This window comes from Pinus tabuliformis, chromosome 2_1 (assembly GCF_031772625.1).
Source record: "Pinus tabuliformis cultivar Carrire ecotype Pingquan chromosome 2_1, CPIR1, whole genome shotgun sequence".
Taxonomy (NCBI): Eukaryota; Viridiplantae; Streptophyta; class Pinopsida; order Pinales; family Pinaceae; genus Pinus; species Pinus tabuliformis.
In genome coordinates, this window is record NC_142299.1 from 892267201 (window position 1) to 892289846 (window position 22646).

The window sequence follows — 22646 nt, forward strand, 5'->3', positions numbered from 1 at the left end:
ATATCAGAGTTTATAAGAGTCGGAGTAAATGCCTCTGCAAATCACCCATAGTATTTGCAAATATCCCTCTTGTGGGGAAACGATTGCTCTCTACATAAACTCAAATCAATAAGTGTATATAAGTTATGATCACAACAGTCATAACTCAAAATTTAGGAGAGATTTCAAAGGGAGGATGCACGCCTTTCTGAAGTATTCATTTTCATGATAACATGAACAGTGGACCGACCTGTGTGAGGATACCGCACTATTAGTCTTTGACTGCAGACTCAAGGCCCAGAAATGACATACGAACCCCAACGAGAAAGTTTTTCCTCCCACTAAAGAAAGCGTCAATACCTGGATCATCAAATCATATGATGGCAAGGGATGTCAACCCTCAACTCAATAAAATCGTATATGTGGTTACCAGTCACATGGATCTAGGTTGCGGCTTCTATTTGGTTGCGTGAAACAGAGACAACAAAAAACATATTATAATTCTATTGTAGACTAAAAACCTGAAAGTTATTAACCAAAATAGAAATTGAAATCTGAAAAAATAACCCAACAGTGTTACAAATAAATAGGTACGAATTGTTGTTACCTGGAAGAAGTAGTGAGTGAGTCGTGCATGGCATAAGATGGTGCAGAGGAAGTTCTGGACGGATAATCTCATGATATTTGGGATACAAACAATACCCCAGAGGTATTAGTAATGAGATACCAATTCTGGAGGAAGCTCTATGATTACATCAAATTTGAAATCGAATTAAAACCCCAAATGTCGGTAAATTTGAACGATACTTATAGTGTGAGTATGGCGATTCTGGGGAAGTTCCATAATTGGTGGAAGTGCATAGAAATATCACACCAGTAACAATACAGAATTGACTTCATAAGTAAAACCATAATTAGAATAAAACGTTGAACTCGAGCATTGTACTTATGATGGCCAGAATTAAAATATTACACCGAGAAACCTTGATAGCAGCCTTGAAAGAAAAACAAGAAACTAAGTTAGAAAGGAAATGCGTACAGTAGGCAAGATAATACATGCAACTGAGAAGAAAGGAAGGTTATACCTGTCAGTGGAGGCATAGGGTTGCTCAGTCCCTCGCTATTTAAAATTTGAGCAGAGATGAGCAAAATTCCTTAGAAGCAGAGCCATAGAGGAAACCCAAATCTGGAGGAAGGAATCCTCTGCAACAAAGAAATGTCTGAAACAAGACCTAAGCGAAGAAGATAGAGTATGTAAACTTTCTAACCCTTTTGTTAAAATACATGAGCAAGGATATAAACAGAGAAGGGGTCTCTACTCAGCCAAGGAAGTTAGAAAATTCCGACCAACGATGTTGCAATGCTGAGAAGGAACCTGGGTAGGACAGAACTCTCATAAGAGACCAAGGAGAACCATAGCATAAATTTTAAAGAGGCAATTTGGAAGTGAATAGGTGGAAGACCAAAGTAATGGTGATCTGATATAATTAAAAATGTTGAAATGTATGGAGAAACCCTACTTGGTAGTAGTTCGAGCCATTGCCTAACCGCACCCTAGCAGCCATGCGTAAAGTCGTTTCCAAATGGCTAGGAGTATGCCATAGCTCACGGAGGTGTCCAGACTCTAACCAGTTCGAATGACGCACAAAAAGATCAGAGGCAAAGGAATACACCGTGGGTTTGGAATTAGGGTTAAGGGACAACCTTCCTTCATTGATTTTGCCAACCCACAATCCCACTGTTCATGCAGAAGGACAGGCAGGTCGGTGCATTCACATGGGCTAAGCTAGTGTGTCATTACCCAATTGTGCCACCTTTCCCATATATCACATGCACCATAACAATCAATCCCAGAATTGGCAAGAACTCGAGAGTGACGACACACATAAAAATCCAAGGTGTGGTATTAAATGTCACATGAATTTAGCGTTAATGTTACTATACTAATGTGAGTGCTTAGGAAAGATAGCGCGCTCATCAAGATTGATAAGTTCATAGTACTAAGGATCTACAAATATTAATTCATTAAGGGTAAAAAGGAACATATGTTGTTAAGGTGTGAAGTGGGCACCCCTATCAAGGGTTGTTATATCATAGTAGAAAGGCGAAAATAAATATAGGGTTTGATTAAGAAGTGAACATGAAATCCAATGACATGGTATGCGAGGTTCCTAGGGTATCAACTGTAGCCTACATATCTTTCTTAAAACAAAATTACCTTATTGTTTGGATTAGGAGTTTTATAACCAATGCCTAGTGGAATTTTATAACGAATGTATAATTAATTACACCAGAATTAATTATACACAAAAAAGAAAAAGAAAAAGAAAAAAATGGTCTAAGTAGAGGTGCATGACATTCTTAGATTTTACAACAAAAGCTTGAGACTTCTCATTTCATTCGATGTCATCCTTTGTGTTCAATCTTGTTTCTTCCAAGACACATTGGGCCCATAGTTCATCAAAATGAGTAGTATACTTTCTTGAGTAGACACTAGTTGCAAAACTGCTCCATTCCAGTGGCAAAGCATTTAGTACACAAGTGGTCATCTCTAAATTGCAGTTGGTCCTTTAATTGTGAGATCTTCATCAGATATGTGGCCATATCTTCGTTCTTTAATATTCTTATTCTATATAGTTGATTCCTCAAGGATATTTTCTGACCCAATGTACTTATAGAGTACAATTTCACCAATTTATCATACATAGCTTTAGATGTACTCAAATCAACAACAAAGGGAATGAGGTGATCCTTTGTAGTTTCAATAATAATCCTTTGTGCCCTCACTTCTCCCTTCTTGTATTTTGCTAACTCTTGAGTCTTCTCTTTGTATGGTATAGTAACTTCACCAATAACATATTCCATGACTTCATTTTTTGTGAGCACCAAATTAATCCTCTTTCCATGCTAGGAAGTTTGTTGATCCAATGAACTTGTTGCTTTCCTTGCAAAATGTAGCCATTTGATCTTCAATGAGAGCTTGATCCTTCTTAAGATGAAGAGGTCTTCAATGAAAACTTGATGTAGTAACTTCCTTTTAGATCAATAGGTTTTCGTCTTCTTTCCTAGTGTCCTTTTGCAAATGATTCCCCTTGACAAGCAATCCTCTCTGGATGTCAACAAGATGATCTTCAAGTTGCCTTCTCTTTCTTCATCTTAGCTTTGATACCATGTTGGAGAATCTAGTAAGGCAGTTATTTAAACAATTATCCTTATCCTTAATAATTGCTTGTGAACTTTACCTATCTTCTAATTGTTCTTTATTAGATCTTTTCATCAAACAATTATCAAGAGCATAAACAATAAAGACAATAGACACAAGAGGTAGCCTCCAAGCTAGGACAAAACCCCTCCAAGGGAAAAACCCATAAATAATCTACTCTTCTTCTAGAATCAGTTCAAATGAGAAATCCAAGACCCCAAGACCAAAATCAAGACTTCCTCTAAGCACCAAGTCAACCCTCCAAAATATTTTCTCCAAGCAAGGCAATGTCTACAAAAGTCAACTCTTTCAAAGCCTTCTCCAATCCTTGTTTTAGCCTTCTATTTCAGATCTGCAACTTTGGCCCATAGTAGACAGCAGAAACCCTAGCTTTCTTGTGTGTGCCAATCTTCCAAGAGACCCTTCCTCAAACAAGTCAAGGTCTTCCAAGTCAACAAGAGTTAATCCTTCTTCAAGATCTGCTCTAATCAAGGTTTCCGCCTCCAATGCAGGTCTACAACTTCAGCCTACAACTTTGACAAAAACGCTAATCTTCACACATGTGAGAGAATAAGGCTAAAAAATCTGATCTTTGTTTAGACTTTCTCTTGCCTCCTTGTCCTTCGCTCTTGTTTTCCTCCTTTTCTTGCTTGAGATCGAACTGTAGAAGTGTGTCCAAATGAATCAAACTTGGTTCCTTTATATAGCCTTCTCATAACGTTGAATAGCCCTCTGCTAGGTTGACTTGTCACTGGTAGGGCCGACTTCTGCTTGGAGGTCTTTTTTACTTTCTAGACACAAAAATAAATTATTTTCATGTTACAACTTGCTCAAATGGGTCTTATACAATTGGTAGTGTCTCATGACAATTATTCTTATGACATGACAAACCCTAGAAGCATGAAGAACATGCTTAACCTAGTTGACCGATCAAAAGAGGCATGAAACCCATGCTTGAAAATAATATTTTTTCTTTCTTCTTTTGTTCGTTAAATAAGATATACATAATGACATGAGTACAATGACAATTATGAAGACCGAAACTAGTTACATTTTCCAACACTAAGCAACTAATCTTCCCATGTATCATAACAAGCTTGTACCACCATCTGTGTCAATTCCCCAAGCTCACTAACGCCCTAGATAAACTCTTTCAAAGATCTTTATCTCCTCATACTCAACTCTGTGTGCCTGCGTATCATCCATCATCTGGACCATTCTTCCTTCCGTAGAGATGACCCTCTCTACCAAACTAAAGCCTTTTTCACTTCTACCTACTCTAGAGTTTTCCATCTCTATTGTGGCAACTTGTACCTATTCAATAACCAATTATCTCAATAGTAAAGATGAGTACCTTGTTTCATTTTTGCATGAGTTGTTTTAATTCCACCTTAATGGTAAATATGCTCTTCTTCGGCTCTAAAATCACCTTAGCGGTATTCCTGCCCTAATACCACCTGTCACACCCCTAGAGACTTCTCATGGTTAAGGCGCACCACAATCTCTAGTCGTGCAGCGCCAACATGTTTCTCACCAATGGCTTGACCCCATTGATGATACTTCACCTGGACTATGACTCACAAATCACCACTTGCTTAATATGTCTTAGTTAAGTTCTTAGTGGAATATCAAACTTATGTGAAAAGTGTGTCATTGTCCACATTAACATCATCATCATCATGAATTACAGAAAACATTTTTATAAAATACTTTTCAAACGAAATAAGCCATCCAAATCATTGCAAGGTAGCATCCATTGTGCATCTTGTGCAATGTAACTAACATAGGACACTAAAAACATTTGCATTGATTTCTTAACAATAGTGAAAGGAATTTGAGATTTTATTTGCAAATGTAAATATAATACCATTTGTCCTCTAAAGCCACTCTAGGGAATCCAAATATAGATATTCAGGAAAATGCATTAAGATTTTATTAAAGGCAAATCTAGCTAGATTTGAATTTCTGTTCATATAATCCAAACATTCCTTTAGACATGTCTAAATTAAGATCAATTGGAAAAATTACAGGTTTGTCGGTGGCGTAATCAATTTATCAAGTTTCTGGAACCTTTGAAGTGAATGCAATTTAAATAACTGCATCAACCTCTAGCAACGATGCATATGTGATCAAAGTGTTTCAATAGTAGTGTTCAAGCTCATAATCTTCTTTCTTGACAACAAACAAGCAATACATATGCATTGGCTCTATTTCTACATTTAATGCCAAGACACCGTTTGCATGTGTTACATCTTACAATAAAGAGTATTGAATGTGTAGACAAAAATAACAAAAGTAACTAAAAAAGAAAACCACAAATTAGACATGGAAGTAATAGCAAGAAGATAATCTTCTCAATTCGCTCTTCAGATGAAGTATGTTGCTATTATTAGTTTTTGTGTTTTAGTCAAAATCAAAAGTTTTCTCAACCTCGGACTACAACGATGGCTTTCCTTTAAAATAAGGTTGATAAGCCGTTCAAAATGTGACAATGGTTTTAGTTATCTCTTTTAATTGTGAACCCAAAAAAATCATTATTCAACAAGGATAAGAATAAATGTTTTAGATGTGGGAACTTCCACATACTATTCCATCCATTAAAGTCCTTAAAGAATGCAAATCCATTATTACTTTCCATCTATAATCTACTAAAGCAATTCCCGAGCCAAATCAAAAGACAGGATTCTAAAGAATCAAGAATAAGTTCATGTCGTTGCCTTGAGCACTGGCATGGCCCCTGAAAACATGAAACAATTATCAGCTCAGTTGTAAACAACTCTGGAGAAAACCTACAATACAATTGCCTTGAATATAAATCCAAAATTTATTTTACATACATGCAGATCATCGTTGCTCTTTGAGTTCATTTTCTGTCAAGATCCTAGTCATATGGGGATAATTTCCACTTGGTGGTAGATCACTATCATCAATCTTCACTGTTTGCAAAGAAAAATGTGCAGCAAGTGCAGACACTATCTTGTCTAGAAAATTCGGCCTTGAAAGTGAATAATCCTTCAATGAACAGATGAAATCATTGTGATGTCGCTCCTGGAGGGGATGAAAAGTGTGGAAATAGAATGAGAAAACAATTACACAGAAATTTGAAAACAATTACAACTCCATGAAAGAGAAGCAAGAAAAGATTGCTCACGTTCTAATGATATTAAAACGGAAAAACTTTACTCCATGGGAATATCCTATTATTATCACACCTTAATGAACAAAGTTGTGAGAGATCTTAAAATGAAAGGTGGCAAAGCAAATATAAAGTTTATATTGTTTTAGCTTTTCTTTCAAATAATCCACTACAAGGGTAGGCTCCGAGAGTAATATAAACTAGTATTTTAGGCTACAAAACCAAAAAACCAAAACCATTTAGATTGCACTTTAATATGATGTTATGAATAAAATATATATAAATAATATAAATAAACAATAATGATAATAATAGAAAAATTTGATCATTAAGATAACGAAAACACTGAGCCATGGCTAGGGTTTCCGGAATTGTGATCTATGCCACCGCCACTCTGCAAACCAAGGAGGGGAGCTACCCGGGATCAGAACGAAGCCCTCACGCAGACGGGCGAGTTGATCTCGACCCTCTGGCAGTGTTATGGTTTGGATTTGGAACAAGAAATGGTTTTTTTGCCGCGAATCGATTTTCCCACAGGCCAGACGCGGCTAGGTTTCTCAAGGCATGGCCTTTCCACAGTTTCGAACTTGTGATCAAGGCAGAGCTTGGCTGTAACAGAGCAGGGTACGAGGGTGGGCTGACAACGGCCATGAACAAGCACAAGTGCCTGGAGATAGAAAAGGGGGCGGCGGCAAATAATGACAACTCACTAATATCTGAACCCGGGACGGAGGGGGTCTGGAGCCGAGGCTAGCATTTATTCCTCAGATCTGCCGCTGACTTGTCCTGCTCGGATTTGGCCGATGGGAAAGACGCGGAATCAATCGAGAAGTCTCTATTTTGGGGCGAAGGGACTGCCACCACAGAACTGGAGAAGCCAGTCAGGGCTTTGACAGATGGACGGGAGCACGCAGAGGATCAGAGGGCAGTCAAGGTGCCAAAGGTGACTAATGTCCATAGATTTCTGGAGGACCAAACCATCATCACGGATCTCTAGTCGTTTGAGCCCTCGAAGATGGCCGAGTGTGTTTCCTGGAAGCAGAGATTTCCGAACGAGAAGACCATACCCGATCTCTGTAAGACCACTGGGGCAGATGCAGTCGAAGTCACATTTGCGGAGGGGAAAGACTCCCAGACTGGTTCCCCACCCTTGAATGCTAGTACTGGCTCCGATGGGATAATACCTAAATGCTTTCAAATCTTTGTTAAAACCCCCATGGGGAAAACAACATTGATCTGGGCTCATGCTACAGACAGTGTTATAGACCTGAAGAATAACATTGCCAATCATATTGGCTACCCGGATGGACAACAACACCTATTAACTGGGGGCAGAACGCTACAGGATTACAGAACCATTAAGGATTACAACATCAAGCCAGGATCTACAATCATACTCAATATGAGACTTCGAGGAGGTGTAGCAACCAGTAAACAAACAGAAGGAGGCAGTGGGTCCAAAACAAATCACAACCCAGATCCACATCAGCAGCATAGAAGCGAAGGAACATCTTACAAGCATATATTACAAGGGGGAAAATCTCCTACAACAGCTCCAAAGCAGGCCGGAACAGAACCCAGTCCATACATAGTGGAGCAACTGCAGCATACACCAGAACTAACAATAGATACATCAGAAGCAGAGGAGGTATGTAATAGCTATGCAAAGCAAGCCATCATTTGCCGTTTTAACGGATTTTGGCCCAAACCCTTTGATCTGTTCCATTGGATACTCACAAAATGGTCTCTAAATTGTGAGATCCATCTCTGCTCCAAAGGGTTTTTTATAGTCAAATTTCAATCAACAGAGGTCAGAGATCTAGTGATTCAGGAGGGACCTTGGTTCTGGGGATCTTCAGGCCTCTTTATCACTCCATGGTTCTCGGAGTTTGATGCAAACACTTTCATTGTTTCCAGGATGCCCGTATGGGTACGTCTACATAATCTCCCTATACATTTCTGGGACCAAAAGGTACTTGCATGCATAGGCAACACCATTGGCAGATATATTAAAATGGATACACAAAGAGTGGATGAAAGAATTTTTACCTTCGCACATATCTGTGTGGAAGTCGACCTCAGTAAAGGATTACTGGACTGCATAAAACTGAAACACAAAGATCGCAGCTGGACGCAGTCATTAGACTATGAAAATACAGCATTCAGGTGTAGAATATGTCGGCAAACTGGACACCTTCAAAATGCATGCCCAGAATACAAAAAGGACAGCCACAGAAAGAAGAAAACCGGCAAACATCAAAAGGGATGGAATTTCCCCCCACTAGACCCAGAAGAGGAGGAAGATTATGAGGAGGAAGAACCCATCCCAAATGAGAACAACCAAACAGAAACTCAGAAGACATCTCCACAAGAGCCTATGGAATCGCAATTGGGAAAGAATCCAAATTCAATGGAAATCAGTGGAACCAAAAGGCAACACACATCAGACACCTCTGACTCAGACAAGGAAAACCCCCGACCCGACGATGAAAATCCACTTCAACTTGTTCCCACGATACCATCCCAAGGAGAGTGGCGCAAGGTCGAGAAGAAAAAGGGGAGGAAAACATGATTCCCCCCATAATGTCATCTCAGTTGCTCTTGTTGTGGAACACTTTTTCTTGAGTTTTTATGGTTTTTGTTTTCTGCTCACCATCTCGATAGGCACAGGCCCGAATATTGTATATGCTATGCATCTACAATTCCTCATATATGAGGAGGCCCGTACATCAGATTAGTGGTTTTTTCCTTCATGTTTTTTGGACAGGACCGAATTTTCTCATCCTGTGAGCTCTATGATTCGCAAATCATACAACAAAATGAATGCTTCGGCATATACTATGTAACTTTTTATTTTGGTTATAAAAAGTTCGATTTTTTCTTTGGAAAAAAAAAATGATAATAATAGTTAATTAACAGTGATTAAGTAATTATTTATTGAAGAGGCATATGTTTAGGGACATGACTGTTCATGAAGGGGCACCTGTCTAGCTATATAAGCGGGCCCTCATTTGTAACATCATTATCTCATATCTTCAATACAATTCTTATATAACATATTTGTCCTATAATGGGTATTTACATATGTTGAAATCACGATTGCCATTACACCAAAATCCGTAGGTGTTAGTAAACGGACACATCGCTAGAGTTAACCGATCTACGAGAGGCAGTTAAGCACATGTCACAAAACACACATGGAACATTGATTCATCCAATGTCCAACAATCTCCCCCCAGCGCGACCCGGGTGTGATTCAAACTCAATACCTTTGGCTCTGATACCACTTGTTGGAATCACGATTGTCATTACACCAAAACTTGTCGGTGTTAGTAAATGGACGCATCGCCAAAGTTAACGGATCCACAAGAGGTGGTTAAACACATGTCATGAAACACACAGGAAGTGTCGGTTTATCCAATGTCCAACAACATATACCAGATCTTCTAAAATAGTCTATTGCATATACAAACTTGTTCGTAACATATGAACTAAGCACATAGTGCCTTCCATAAAATGCATTTACACCACAAACAATTTTTTGTAAGTGCAAATCATACTGAAACAAAGGATTCTTCAAAATGTAGAAACTTTTGAACACACAACATTACATTACAAACAAATTAATTGGAAGGCACAAAAGAGTATTTGTAAAAATCCTGCTAAGTTGATCTAGGTGTAAGGAACTGATGTATCAACGGTGTTTATGCAAAGCCAGATTCTCAAGGACTTGTTCTTCTAAACACCAGAAACACAATTACAAGAGAAGTGTACTTATAGTTTTATCAACATGAAAGGATGTCTCTCATTTACTAAAGAAACGTGACATCAAACTCAATATTATTAGCATGATGGATGGTCAACCCAGGGAATGTTATATATCCAGCTCAAATCTCCCATGGAATCCCTGCTCCAATGGTGAGTGCACATGCCATAACACATACCTTGATGTCAACTAAGTTGATACCTCACACTTGATTCCACATTCTCGCCATACAACAAGCACTAGATGTCATAACCTGGTTTCCGTGAAGCCTCTTGCAATACTAAAGTAAGAATTAAGGGAAATTTTAAGGTAACCACAAAATCATAAGCTATAGAAATTCAGGGAATGCCTCAGATTTAAATTTAAATCGTAATACAAATTTCTATATTCATTTTCTATAATTATATAAATTATCTATTGACGATAATGTGAAGGGGCAATTTTTGAATTTGCATTGGCCTGCAATTTCTCGAAATTTCCACATTGTTAACAATGAAGACTGCAAATTGACTCTGCAATCATGTGCTCTAAGTTATCATGCCTTCCTCTTCATGTATGTCCAAGAGTGAAAGTTTTTGAGGGTTTGCATACGAAATTGCTTAATGTATGCTCTGAACTTTCAATATATTCTTAACCACACCATGTGCAAAATCACCAATTGAGATGCTTTTCAAGTAGTACCAATGGAGATGTGTCCTTTGCAAAAGAAAATGAAAATTGCATTTCATATTATTGATCAGCTATAATGACCAATATCTTAGTTAACTAAGATCCAACACTAAAATATCTTTCACAGGTATCTTAACACCCTTCTATAAATCATTATATTTCGATTGTTTTTCTATACCCTCTGCAGGCGGCTATTTGCAGGTGGCCCAGCACAAAAGAGTAAATTGCTTCTAGTTAATTTCATTTACGGCTGCAATAGGAGGTATAGCAAAGGAGTTATTGGTATTAAATCATTTAAGGCTAGGAGGTTAGGGACAATAGCCGTGCTGGAATTCTTTGTTTCGTAATCAAGGCATTTTGATGTTGGAGAAGATTGATCATCTCCTATAATAAGAAGCAGATTGTTCCTTTGTGAAGACATTCTTGTACCAATATTTAATATTAATGTCAACTTTAGATTATTCTTGTAAGTGCACATGACAGTCAGCCAATGCTTAAGATTGAATGATATGAATACTCACCAAGCGATATTTTGGAGCACGAGATGGAAGTTTCAGGTAAGCCATGTTTTCAACTTTGTAATCCCACAAAAATGACGTATGATGAAGCCATCGATCTTTTGTTATAGATTGTGCATTGCCACCAAATTTACGATCCCCAAGAACATAGTCTGAGAATATTCAATAAGTAAACCTTGAGTTAACGTTGAGCATAAACCTCCACAAATTGTCTACATATAGACATATAAAAAAACTGATATTATATTGTTAACTTGGTTAAAAGTTAAGAAGATCATGATACAAACATGCTTCTGAAATTTCTTTGATTGGTTTTATTCAGTAGTTTCAATGGAACGTGTCATCAGGAAAAACAACGATAAACAAGGAAAATGATGGTACTAATACAAACTGCAGAAAGAAAACAATATATCAACAAGGCTATGGAGACCATGATACCTAGCTATGTCATCAGCATTTTCTTATTACGAGGTTGATTGGGAGGGAGCTAATCGAATCTCATATGAGAGGGAAAAAATAAAAAAATAAATGGTGTTTCATAAATTGAAGAGTTATCAACCAAAGAAATTAGCTCATGCAAAGAAAATCGTGCTAAGAGTCAGTATTTCCTCTGTTGAAACATTCATTCAACTTTTGTGTATAAGCTTATTGGTTTTTAGTTTTCTTAGTAATGATGCCCTTGAACGAAACAAGCAGAGACAGCACTTACAGATTCAGAGTATAAAAAATAAAATTATGGCTAGGGCAACCCAAATAGCTACACTGCTTGGGTTGGCATTCAAAGAAGTTGAGAATTGTTAAGAAATCAGACATAAGAGGCCACTACCCCATCTACCATATAACAACGCTACTTGTGGGACCACTTTATTCACAAGGAAGTCTCATACCACTACAAGTGCTCTTGTCTGCTGGCTTTGGGGCATAAATGTGAATCAGAACCTTCAGAAAACAAGCACGAGAAATTTTGGCAAAATATGAAATAAAAGAGATAAATCTCAAACAAGAGGCCATTCTATCAATAAGTTGGCTAAGTCCAAAAGAGTGCTGCACTTGAATAAACGATTAATGACACGGTGTCTATGAAAAGACTCAATATAAAGGCCTTGATATAAGATGCATGCAGACTTTTTACTGTAATATAAGAACATGATTTCCTTAAAAAAGGTAAAGAATAAGAGGCAGTAGGCAAGAACAGTAATAACCTAGGGAAATCTCACAAAAACTAATCTAGAATTATCAAACAGATTCTATTACTAGTATTTTTTTTTTCAGAAGCGTACAACCCAATGTTTAAAATTCAGAATCATACTTTAAATTGGCTGAGGGTCAGAGTAATTGGATCAGAATCAGCCAGTGACTTGGTGTTAATTTTAGGTATGTTCTATGCTTAGAGCAATTTATTTCAATTTTAACAGTTAGTTCAATATCTTTTCCGGATTAGCAATCACATCAGCGTTACATAAACATAGATAGCAGAAGACAAGTCAAGACAAGAGGACACAACATGTGGCGCTAGCCAATGACAAACCCCAATGTGGGGAAACCCTTGATCAATTCTTCTTATATGTTCTTCAATAGTTCAACAGAGAGAGATAGTACATATACAACAGAAGTCAACGTTTTGACTTATCTAAATAAGAGCATAGATCATCTCTAAGAAGATGATACATGAGGTAGCTGAACTTAGTTGAAGACATGTTGCTTCAATTGATTCTCCAAGGTGACTCCATCGCCTTGCTGCACCTATCGTTGTGCTTCTCCTCATCATCATGCTACACCTCACTGTGCTGCACCATGCTACTCGCATCATCACTACGCTACATCTCATCATGCTTCACCAATCATGACTGTACCATGTACTTGCTGCACCAAGTATCATTGCTGTCCCAAGTACTATTGCTGCACCTTGCTGCACTATGTACTTGCTGTCCCATTTGCTTGCTGTACTAAGCACCATTGTCTCACTGTCCCATTTGGCATGCTGTGCTAAGCACCATTGCCTAGCTGTCCCATTTGGCATGCTGTACCTTGCTGCTATTCTAATGAGTTTGCAGCAACATGCTTTTGCTGCTGTTCCATTGTAGCCTTTGCTGCCATGTCATAACTATTGTCCCAATTGTGCCTTTGCTGCCATCACATAGCTGCTGTCCTATTGTGCCTTTGCTGCCATGTCCTAGCTGCTGCCATCTTTGCTGCCATGTCATAACTATTGTCCCAATTGTGCCTTTGCTGCCATCACATAGCTGCTGTCCTATTGTGCCTTTGCTGCCATGTCACCATACAAACGCTGCTGTTTGTCACTTTATTACAGCTGTAATTTCTGGGACTGGCTAGGGCACACAACAGTCCCTAACCATCTTGAAATCTTGGCCCAGAATTGCCCTTATGAACTGCGGCCTATTCTAATAACGCTTCTCTCCATTAGTGCTACTGTTTTGGGCACTGTACAGCCCCAAACACTTCCATGTTGTCCCTGTTTTGAAGTGGTTAGGATTGCGGCCTACCACAGTGCTTGCTGTCACCTACAACCCTCTTCAAAACAGAGTTCCTTACCTTGTTTGCTGCCTAACAGACCTGCGTTTAGCCTTGAACACATTCAGCCTTCTTGCTGTAGCAACCAGCCTTCAAAACTGATCCTAGAAGGCTCCACGCTGCCTTCTTTTCCTTGCTGGAATGCTGCCTTAGCTGCGGCCTAGCAAGGTTCCTTTACTCGGCCTGTTACAAGAGAACAGACCTCAAAACCTCCACGGCTTGGCCTCCTTAATCTCCTCTATATCACGCTGTCCCAGAATCTCCTTTAGGACAACACTTAGGCCTCTCCTCCATCACTGCGTTAGGAGTTAGGGCATCACTTCTAGGTCATGTGTAGATTATCTAGGACTGCGGCTAGATCATGCCTCCTTAATCTCCTCTATATCACGCTGTCCCAGAATCTCCTTTAGGACAACACTTAGGCCTCTCCTCCATCACTGCGTTAGGAGTTAGGGCATCACTTCTAGGTCATGTGTAGATTATCTAGGACTGCGGCTAGATCATGCGTAGATCATGCTAGGGATCCTTCTAGAGACCAGGGCAGCGAGTAGCCCTCTTTCTTGACTGCGTCTAGGGCTCCTTACCTTCTGCGTTAAGGGCTTCCTCACTTAGATTTCTCTTCCACTAAAACCCAGAACAAGTGGAGAGAAATCAAGAGTGAAGTGTGTGTAGAAATGACTATCAAGTCACCTCTTTTTATACTAAAACGTTGAGCATATGTGGGTGTTATTTAGTTGCTGGCCGACCTAGACGAATTGTCCCATAACACAAATAAATTCATATCTCCATGAATACTTATCGGAATCAGATGATCTTTAGATCAATCCTACACCTCTCGATGAGAAGAATCCAAGAAAAATATCAGCTGCCATAAATAAGATGACCTACATGGAGTTTGGCCCTAGTTGCCAATTTTAACACTTGGTTTACGAACAAGTTTAATAAAAAAGAATACATAAAATATGAAAAATTTAACATATATATAGAGAGAGAGACACTCTTCCTCTATGATGAGGGTGAGCAGCATGTGAGTGTTCTCTTAAAGATGGAGGTGCTAGAGTTCATAGAGGGTGATCAGCATGTGAGTGTTCTCTTAAGAATGGGGGTGCTAGAGTTTCCTAGGGGGCTTGTATTATGGTTTCAGTGCAGCAACCAGGTCAATGATCATACCCTTGATCAAAGTCTATCTCATGTTTTTGCAGAAGAGGTCAATCAAGTCAAAGTTGCATCATTAGTTTCTCCTCAAGTCCTTCAAATTGATGATTCTAAATTGTAGAACCAAGTGGTGGAAGGCACTGCTTGTAAGGTTATGGGTTCAGACGCAATGATGTCAAGCGTAAGGTTTTTGCACAACAGGGCATCCGATATGAGGTGTAAAGTCAGAAGAATAGTGGCAACAGAAGGGAACAACTTCTCCCTATGCATACCACGAAAGGAGATGATTACACAATGATTTCGAAGGAGGTGGTGAGCATCAGGGCTGATAATGCAACTAAAACTACTTAAGATGATTCGAGGAAAGCAACAGATGACAAAGAACTTGAGTTTGAGGAAAAGTTTTTGAGAAAAAGGAGATTACAAAGGAAGGGAAGACTTCAATAGCCACAATCTACAAAGAAAAGAAAAAATGGATCAAGAGGGTTTGGAGGCAACAACTAGGTTATGCTCGAAGGTTGGATAGCCTTTTTTATTTTTTTTCCGGTATGCTAAGGATAAAGAAATGATTCTAAAGGGGAAGTGATACTAGGGCAACTCACTATTGTCGCTAACTGACTGGACTCCACTTTTTGACCCCATGAGAAAGAACAAACATTCAACTCACTATTGTCGCTAACTGACTGGACTCCACTTTTTGACCCCATGAGAAAGAACAAACATTCAATTTCCTTGGGTTAAACTCCATTCCTTGCCTTTGGAACTGTGGTCCAAAAAGGCTCTTGCACTGATTGGTAACAAGCTGGGGAGAATGACGGACGTTAACAAGAAAACGAGGTCATTGGAGAAAGCATCCCTGGCAAAGATATGTGCAGAGATGAACTAAGGTGATGGGCTGCCAAATGGAATTAACATTTAACTTGGGCAATGCGAATAGGTCTTACAGACAGGGGTTCGACTGTGTGAAGATACTCTTTAGATGTTCCGCATGCCATTTCTCTCGGCATCTTAGGAGAACCTATCCAAAGAAGGAAACACCAAATGAGTTGTCAAACTAAAAGCAAAACTGGAACAATATGAAAGAGAGCTTTAGGCAAGATGATACCAAAATACCTAGAACGCAGGCAGGCACTTCACAGGGAAATAGAGGTCAGCTTTCAGTCCATGGAATAGAAGAACCTTTTTCTTCCATTGTAGATAAAATTAAAAATCCTAAACGATATTGCTAGAGCAATGAGGGATTCCCCAAGCCCTAGGAAGAGACGTATCTTTGATGATGACCAAGAGGAAAGGATGATTTATGGTCATAGAGAAGTGGACGAGTTTGTTAGAACAAAGGCTAAGACATTAACCATTGTAGATGCAATTCAAAAGAGAGAGATTAAAAAGAACAAGTGCAAAGTTATTCCTACCTTGTATGAAATCAAGGGACAAAGGGGACAATATGAGGTTTCAACTTTCAACAAAAGATTCTTTACAGGATGGTCGAAAATCGATCCCTAAGGGCATGTCAGGTAGAATGGGTGACAAAAAGGTGTCCAATACAGAAGTTCTCATACTTGTTCGTGTTGGCATGACCATATGGGGGGGGGGCAAAGGTATTAAGGAAGAAAACGATGGATAGTACTACCAATAGCATCAATACAGCATATTCGTCAAAGGAAGACTATGTCCCCCATTTCAACCAAAAGGAACAAAGGCATAGAGATTGCACATATTGGTGTGAAAGGGTGTCTGGGTCAGGATCAGCCTGGCCTTTAGTCAACTCTTTCTTACGGAAATCTACTCAATCAGGCTAAGATGCAAGTGAATAGGGAAGTCCATTCAAGTAAGCAAATGACCATCCAAGGGGCCCTTCGAGCAGGGAAACCCCACTCTAAGGGTTTAAAATGATTTTTCTCTCCTACAACATTTGGGGCTTAGGCAGTGCCCATAAGAGAAACCCCGTTAAGACTTTGGTTATTGTACACAAGTTAAAGGTGATGTTAATTAAAGAGTCTATACTTGAGGCAAGTAACGTCAAGCGATTAATGACAGTTGCTTTTCCATGTTGGAAATTGAGGCAATCAAAGCTGATATGGGATTTGGAGGTCTGAGGCTGGGTTAGTACAAGGCCCTTTAGTCCTGGAACATCTCTTACCTACCAATAGCTATATTTGCTACGCTTTACTCACCCAAGGTAGGTAAATTTTTAATTTATTATCCTTTTTCTAACGAGGAAAGAACCTGTAATGAGGAACGGCAATGTCATTGTGGGAAGGAATATGAATTGATACAAGGAGAACTGCAGGGAAAGAATGGAAGAATGGATCTCCTAGCTGATTTCTCACTGGGTAAGATTGAGGAGCCATGTCTTTATGATTGAGAGCCACTTATCCTTGATTATACATGGAGGAATAATCATATAGGAGATGGGGTATCATATGGTATCTTTCTCCCATATTTTTTGTGGACATAACCCAAAGGCCGACATTTTATCACTAGATGGAGTGCCTTTGGAGGTTTGAGTGATGAAGACCTTAGAATAGGGAGTCACTACGAAATTTCCTTCATTTCACTTTCTTTATAGACTCTATGCTTTCTGTCTTAATGTCATCTTCAGTTTCCTAACTGCTTGGAGTTATTGGTCTGCTGTATTTTGGGAGTCTCTTGTGACCATTGGGTATGTTTCCAAGTAGTCAACATATAGTGGCTTCTTACAACCAGGGTTGTTGAGCAATTTTTTTGGTGGTTCAGCTGTATATTTTTTAAGAGAGTCGTTTCTGTATGCCATATTTTGGGAGTTTTTTGTGCTCACAGGACATCTTTTTAAGTATTCTGGATGAAATGACTCCTTACAGCCAGTGCTGTTGAGCAGTTTCTAAGTGGCTTATTTGTATATTTTTGAAAAGATAATGGGTATAGTCCCAGGGTTAAGCTGGGTGATCTGATAGTTTCACTTTGTGCACTCGCACAAATCTAAAATGTAATGTACGTATTCAGAATTAATAAATTACAATTTTTTCTACAAATATATATAAATTTATATAATATATAATATATTAGTTTTAGCTCGGGTGGTTAATAGGAGAAATTTTATTCTTTCCACAAGGTTCAAATCTTATTCATGACATGTTTGGCCTTTGTAAGTTGATTGGGGCTAACAAAGTACCAACAATCTCAATCTCGATTAAGTGTTTGACTGTGGGACATCTTTTTGTGCTCACGGGACATCTTTTAAGTATTCTACATGTAACGGCTCCTTACAGTCAGTGCTGTTGAGCAGTTTTTAAGCGGTTTAGTTGTATATTTTTCAAAACAAAATGGGTATAGTCCTCAAGGTTAAGTGGGTGGTCTGGTAGTTTCACTTTGTGAACTGGCACAAATCCAAAATGTAATGTAATATAAGTTTTCAAAATTAATACATCATGATTTTTTTATGAAAATAAATAAATATATATAAAGAGTAAATTGGGTTTACATCGAGTGTTAAGAAGGGAAAATTTTATTCTTCTTATTTAGAATCAAATTCTATGACATGTTTGACTTGTTAGGCATATATATTTTTGAATGTAGCATTTATCACTCTTGTAAGTCTAAGGTGACAAGTCAAAAGCTATGCAAAAACCATGTGAGGCCCTATATTAGGCATCCTAGACCTATGTCTTTGGCATTGAGTCTATATTCATTTGTTTGGTCGAACCTTATATTCATTGAGGCCCGGGGTTGAGTTGGAGGGACTGCCCCTATACTTCGAAGCCTAACGCAACCACCCATAAGCATGTTAGGCAGGTTAGCCGAGTTTTGTACCTGAGTGGGGCCCAAATATTGATCAGTAAATGCTTTCCAGTGTGAGACGTCCACCTTTCAGCCTAGCCAAGTTGATCCCTCAGTGTATTGGCTCAGCCAATAGCTCAGTTCAGAGGGCCCGTTTTATACCAAAAGAGCTGAGTGCCAGTTCAATACCAAACTGGCCTTCCTACCTGAGCATATTGACCCAGCCAAATAGCTCAGTTTGAAGGACCAGTTTGGTACCACACTAGTCAAGGCATGACTTGGTCAGTTCGGTATCAAACGAGCCCTACTTGGCCAAGTCGGTCTTGAACCCCACCATAGTGGACTGTGCATGAAAAAGTCATTTAATATAACAGGAAAAAAAAAAACAAACAAACAAAATTCTGGCAACCTAAAGCCTTGGAGGTGATGAGTTTGATAATTAATTATGTTGATCAATGATTTGTAATATATAACTTTTTTTTTGGACTATAGAGATTATTTAGAACTTCATAGAGTATATATTTTGTTGTTGATATATATTACACTCAGTGCTATTTGATATATTCACCTTTAAAAAATATATATATTCTTTACTAAAATATATTTTGATATATTCTTTAAAATATTTTTTAATTTAAATATAATATTTTATGTATTGTTTTAGTAAACGAGTCAGTGAAATCAGATCAATGTGAATCATTCCAATTCCAAGTCCCAGTCCCATTCTGAGTTATCCCTGGACTTATTCCAAGTCCGAGTCTAAGTTTGAACACAATGATCTGAACCTAACTGCACCAGGAGAAGAAAGTGCTCTTGCAGCCCATGGTAGAAGAGTTGTGGGATGTGTATAACGCTACTACAACTAAATCGAAGACCAAGCCGATGTCTGACTTGTAAAGTTATTATTAAAAAAAAAAAAAAAAAGGCGAGAAAGAAAGAAACAAAATAAATCAATAAATGTAAAATTTATTTAAAAAATATAAAAAGAATTATTATTTGTCCATTTTAACCCGGATCTTTTCAGCAGCAAGTTAGTTTTTTATCCCTCTTAGTGCTTAATAAAACTGGGGTTTTTTATCCCTTAGTGCTTAATAGAATTTGGGGTTTTTTATCCCCTTGGTGCTTAATAGAATTGGGGCTTAATAGAATTATGCTGGTTATATTTTCACAGTAGTAACTCAAACAAATGTAACTCCATTCTCATAGCTAAGGTTTAGAAATTTGAATCCAATTATATTAGAAAGCTAGGATTTAGGGATTTTAGAGATGAAGATCAAAGTACCATGCTCTAGTAAGTGGAAATCTGCGACTCCTTTAAAAACAGGAGCATAAAGTTGCTCTGTCCATGACATAATGGGTCGAGGAAAGAGCAGCAGATTGGGAATGGAACCTCGATTGCAGATCAAAGTCACAAAAACTGTGTCGCTATCAACTATGACTGTGCCTCCACCACTGAACCGCTTAATCAAGGGAATCCGATCACGTAAGACATGGTGCACTTCAATCAGCTTCTCTGGTTGCCTGCATCGTATAAAATCTTCTGTAATGAATTAGCATACACCTCTCATACCCAAGAACGTAACTATACCATCTACTTTAAAAAAGAATGCTCATCTGTGTACACACCCATTAGCATAAAAATCATGGAATATTGGAGCCTTCGTCATGCCATAGACCGAGCCTCACAACCAATGTGGGATAGAATGAGAGGATATTTTATAATTGTAGAAGTAATTTATGTGTAAAGCATACCCTGAAATGCCCATGACGATGGTAGGAGCATCGGTGCCATCGTTGATAATACACCAGTTGTGCGAAGTGGTGCGAAGCAATCTCTCCTCCAAGTGCAGTTGCTGCAAAATGGGCAATCCTTTCGCTCTCACGAGGTTTATTGGAGGCAGGAGTCTCATCATTACCATTACCAAAACCTAAACCCCAAACCACCTAAAACAAAATGTGTCGAGTTATCATCCTCTGTGTCCATCGGATGAAGAGATCCTGCTAATCCCTGATAAACATTTTGTGTCTGGGTGTGCGCGTCTGAGCGCCATTTATGAGCTGGTACTGTCAGTTATTGAATTACAGCGATTTGGGCACCACGGAAGCAGCAGAGTTTTACAAGCGGCGCTGAATGGCTTCGCATTGCGTTTAATTCCATGGTTTCTGTTCAACGAGCCACTCAGGTATTTGCCTGATTTCAATTAGAATAGGCTATATTTAATCTTGTGCCTCCCAGTTATTGTTTATGCAAAGTAAAACAGCTTCTGCATATTGGCCGGGCTTTGCTTTGGCTCAAAAGCCTTCCCTGCCCTTATTATGATAATAGTTTCAATAACTTGTCCGATCCATGTTCAATTCGTAGGCCGTTTTGGATCAGAATTCCCTGGAGCCAATCAGGTAAGGATAAAAGAGTGCAGGGGATGAGAAAGAAATTCAATACCAGTCAAGTCGTCAATGGTGTTACGCAGGTTGGGTTAAGTCGTAAAATTTTCGTTTTTTTTTTTTTCTAATTCAATATTAGGAGTGTTTGAATGGTGTTGTTACAATGGAGATGGATTCAATACGGTATAGTTATAATTAGGGTTTCCAAAAAAATCAGCGGAATTTTCTCAAAATCTTCGAGGAATTGTGGTCTCATCACACTACAATTGAGGCCACAATTGTCATTAAGTAATAGGGTTTTGGGTTTTAGTTATAATTAGGGTTTCCAAAAAAATCAGCGGAATTTTCTCAAAATCTTCGAGGAATTGTGGTCTCATCACACTACAATTGAGGCCACAATTGTCATTAAGTAATAGGGTTTTGGGTTTTTGAGTGATTTGGGAATTATTTAGGTTTGGATTTTTGAGTAATTTGGGAATTATTGTATGGGTTTTGGGTTTTTGAGTCACTTAGGGTTTTGGGTTTTTGAGTGATTTGGGAATTGTTTAGGTTTGGATTTTTGAGTAATTTGGGAATTATTGTATGGGTTTTGGGTTTTTGAGTCATTTGGTAATAATTATATGGCTATTGTGATGATGATAATTATTTTTTTATTATTCATAAATTTTAAATAGATAATTAGATATAGAAAGTTTTATCTATGCATTTTGACCTATTCACTTTGGTTCATCTTCAAGACAAGATGGAGAATCAATCTGGCCATAGATTAAATAAGTAAGGTGATGTAGAGAAAATTACTACTAATTTTTAGAATCTAACGACTAAGGGTCAAACAACTACTGGTCAAAATTAAAAAGAGTGAAAAAAATAGTTAAGGTCATATAAAAATGGGATTAAATCAAAAGAGAAAAGGCCAAAAAAAAAAGCCATTGATCCAAAATATATAATTTTTATAATTCAAAATAATTTAATTTAATTAATAAATTAATTTATATATTTAAATACAAAAGAAAATAAATTAAGGAAATTTTTATTATTTAATAAATTTTGGTTTTATATGATTGAAAAAAAAATATTAAGAAAATATTAAAGTTATTGTTGAGTTTGAAGTATTTAAAGAGAGTAGGTTGTAAAATTATGTTTGATAGTTAATTGTACTTTCATAGAGGAAGCTTGTACCCACAACCTTGATGCGCATTTTGGAACAATTTCCAGAGTGATTTGTAATAGTAGAACCCTAACCATACGACTCGAAAAAGTAGGGTATGAGTAACTGAAGCGTAAAGATGTAGAAATGACAAGGAGTCTCAAATTTTTTTGGTTCTCTATAATGACTAGGGTTCTAGTTTTAGGAGACGGAATAGACTAAGAGTCAATGTACGTATAGCATGTTCAACTAAGTTTAGGATTTTGGTTCTTGAGGTTAGATTGAAGGGTGCTTTGAAAACAAGGGTGGATATCGGACTATTAGTGTGAAAGACAAAGGAGATTCAGACAGTGTAGTGGTTGGGTCGAACTGCAAAGCTGTCCTCTGGGGGAAAAGCCAGTGGT

At 38.2% G+C, this 22646-nt stretch overlaps 1 protein-coding gene across 9 annotated transcripts; it reads right to left on the reverse strand.

Annotated features, from left to right (window-relative positions):
* Positions 1-357: 357 nt before the first annotated feature.
* Positions 358-21216, reverse strand: LOC149203510 (uncharacterized). Of its 9 annotated transcripts, none has more exons than XM_089403478.1 (9): positions 20466-21181; positions 19996-20234; positions 11274-11422; positions 6019-6229; positions 1500-5918; positions 1299-1354; positions 1065-1182; positions 587-974; positions 358-436 (listed from the first exon to the last, which is right to left on the reverse strand). In XM_089403478.1, exons 1-4 carry the CDS (start codon positions 20630-20632, stop codon positions 6026-6028), a joined length of 759 nt encoding a protein of 252 aa, XP_089259604.1. In that variant the 5' UTR covers positions 20633-21181; the 3' UTR covers positions 358-436; positions 587-974; positions 1065-1182; positions 1299-1354; positions 1500-5918; positions 6019-6025. The 9 variants fall into 9 exon arrangements, with proteins under 9 accessions (XP_089259604.1, XP_089259606.1, XP_089259605.1 ...); XM_089403480.1 differs by having other exon boundaries at positions 1065-1199; XM_089403479.1 differs by having other exon boundaries at positions 1065-1211.
* Positions 21217-22646: the final 1430 nt, after the last annotated feature.

Excerpts from the sequence above, each read along its gene's own strand:
- LOC149203510 (XM_089403482.1), bottom strand. The coding sequence starts at position 20,632 with ATGGTAATGATGAGACTCCTGCCTCCAATAAACCTCGTGAGAGCGAAA. Across the intron at positions 20,235-20,465 it reads ATCGTCATGGGCATTTCAGG|GCAACCAGAGAAGCTGATTG; the intron begins GTATGCTTTACA and ends TATACGATGCAG. Across the intron at positions 11,423-19,995 it reads TTTCCACTTACTAGAGCATG|ACTATGTTCTTGGGGATCGT; the intron begins GTACTTTGATCT and ends GAATATTCTCAG.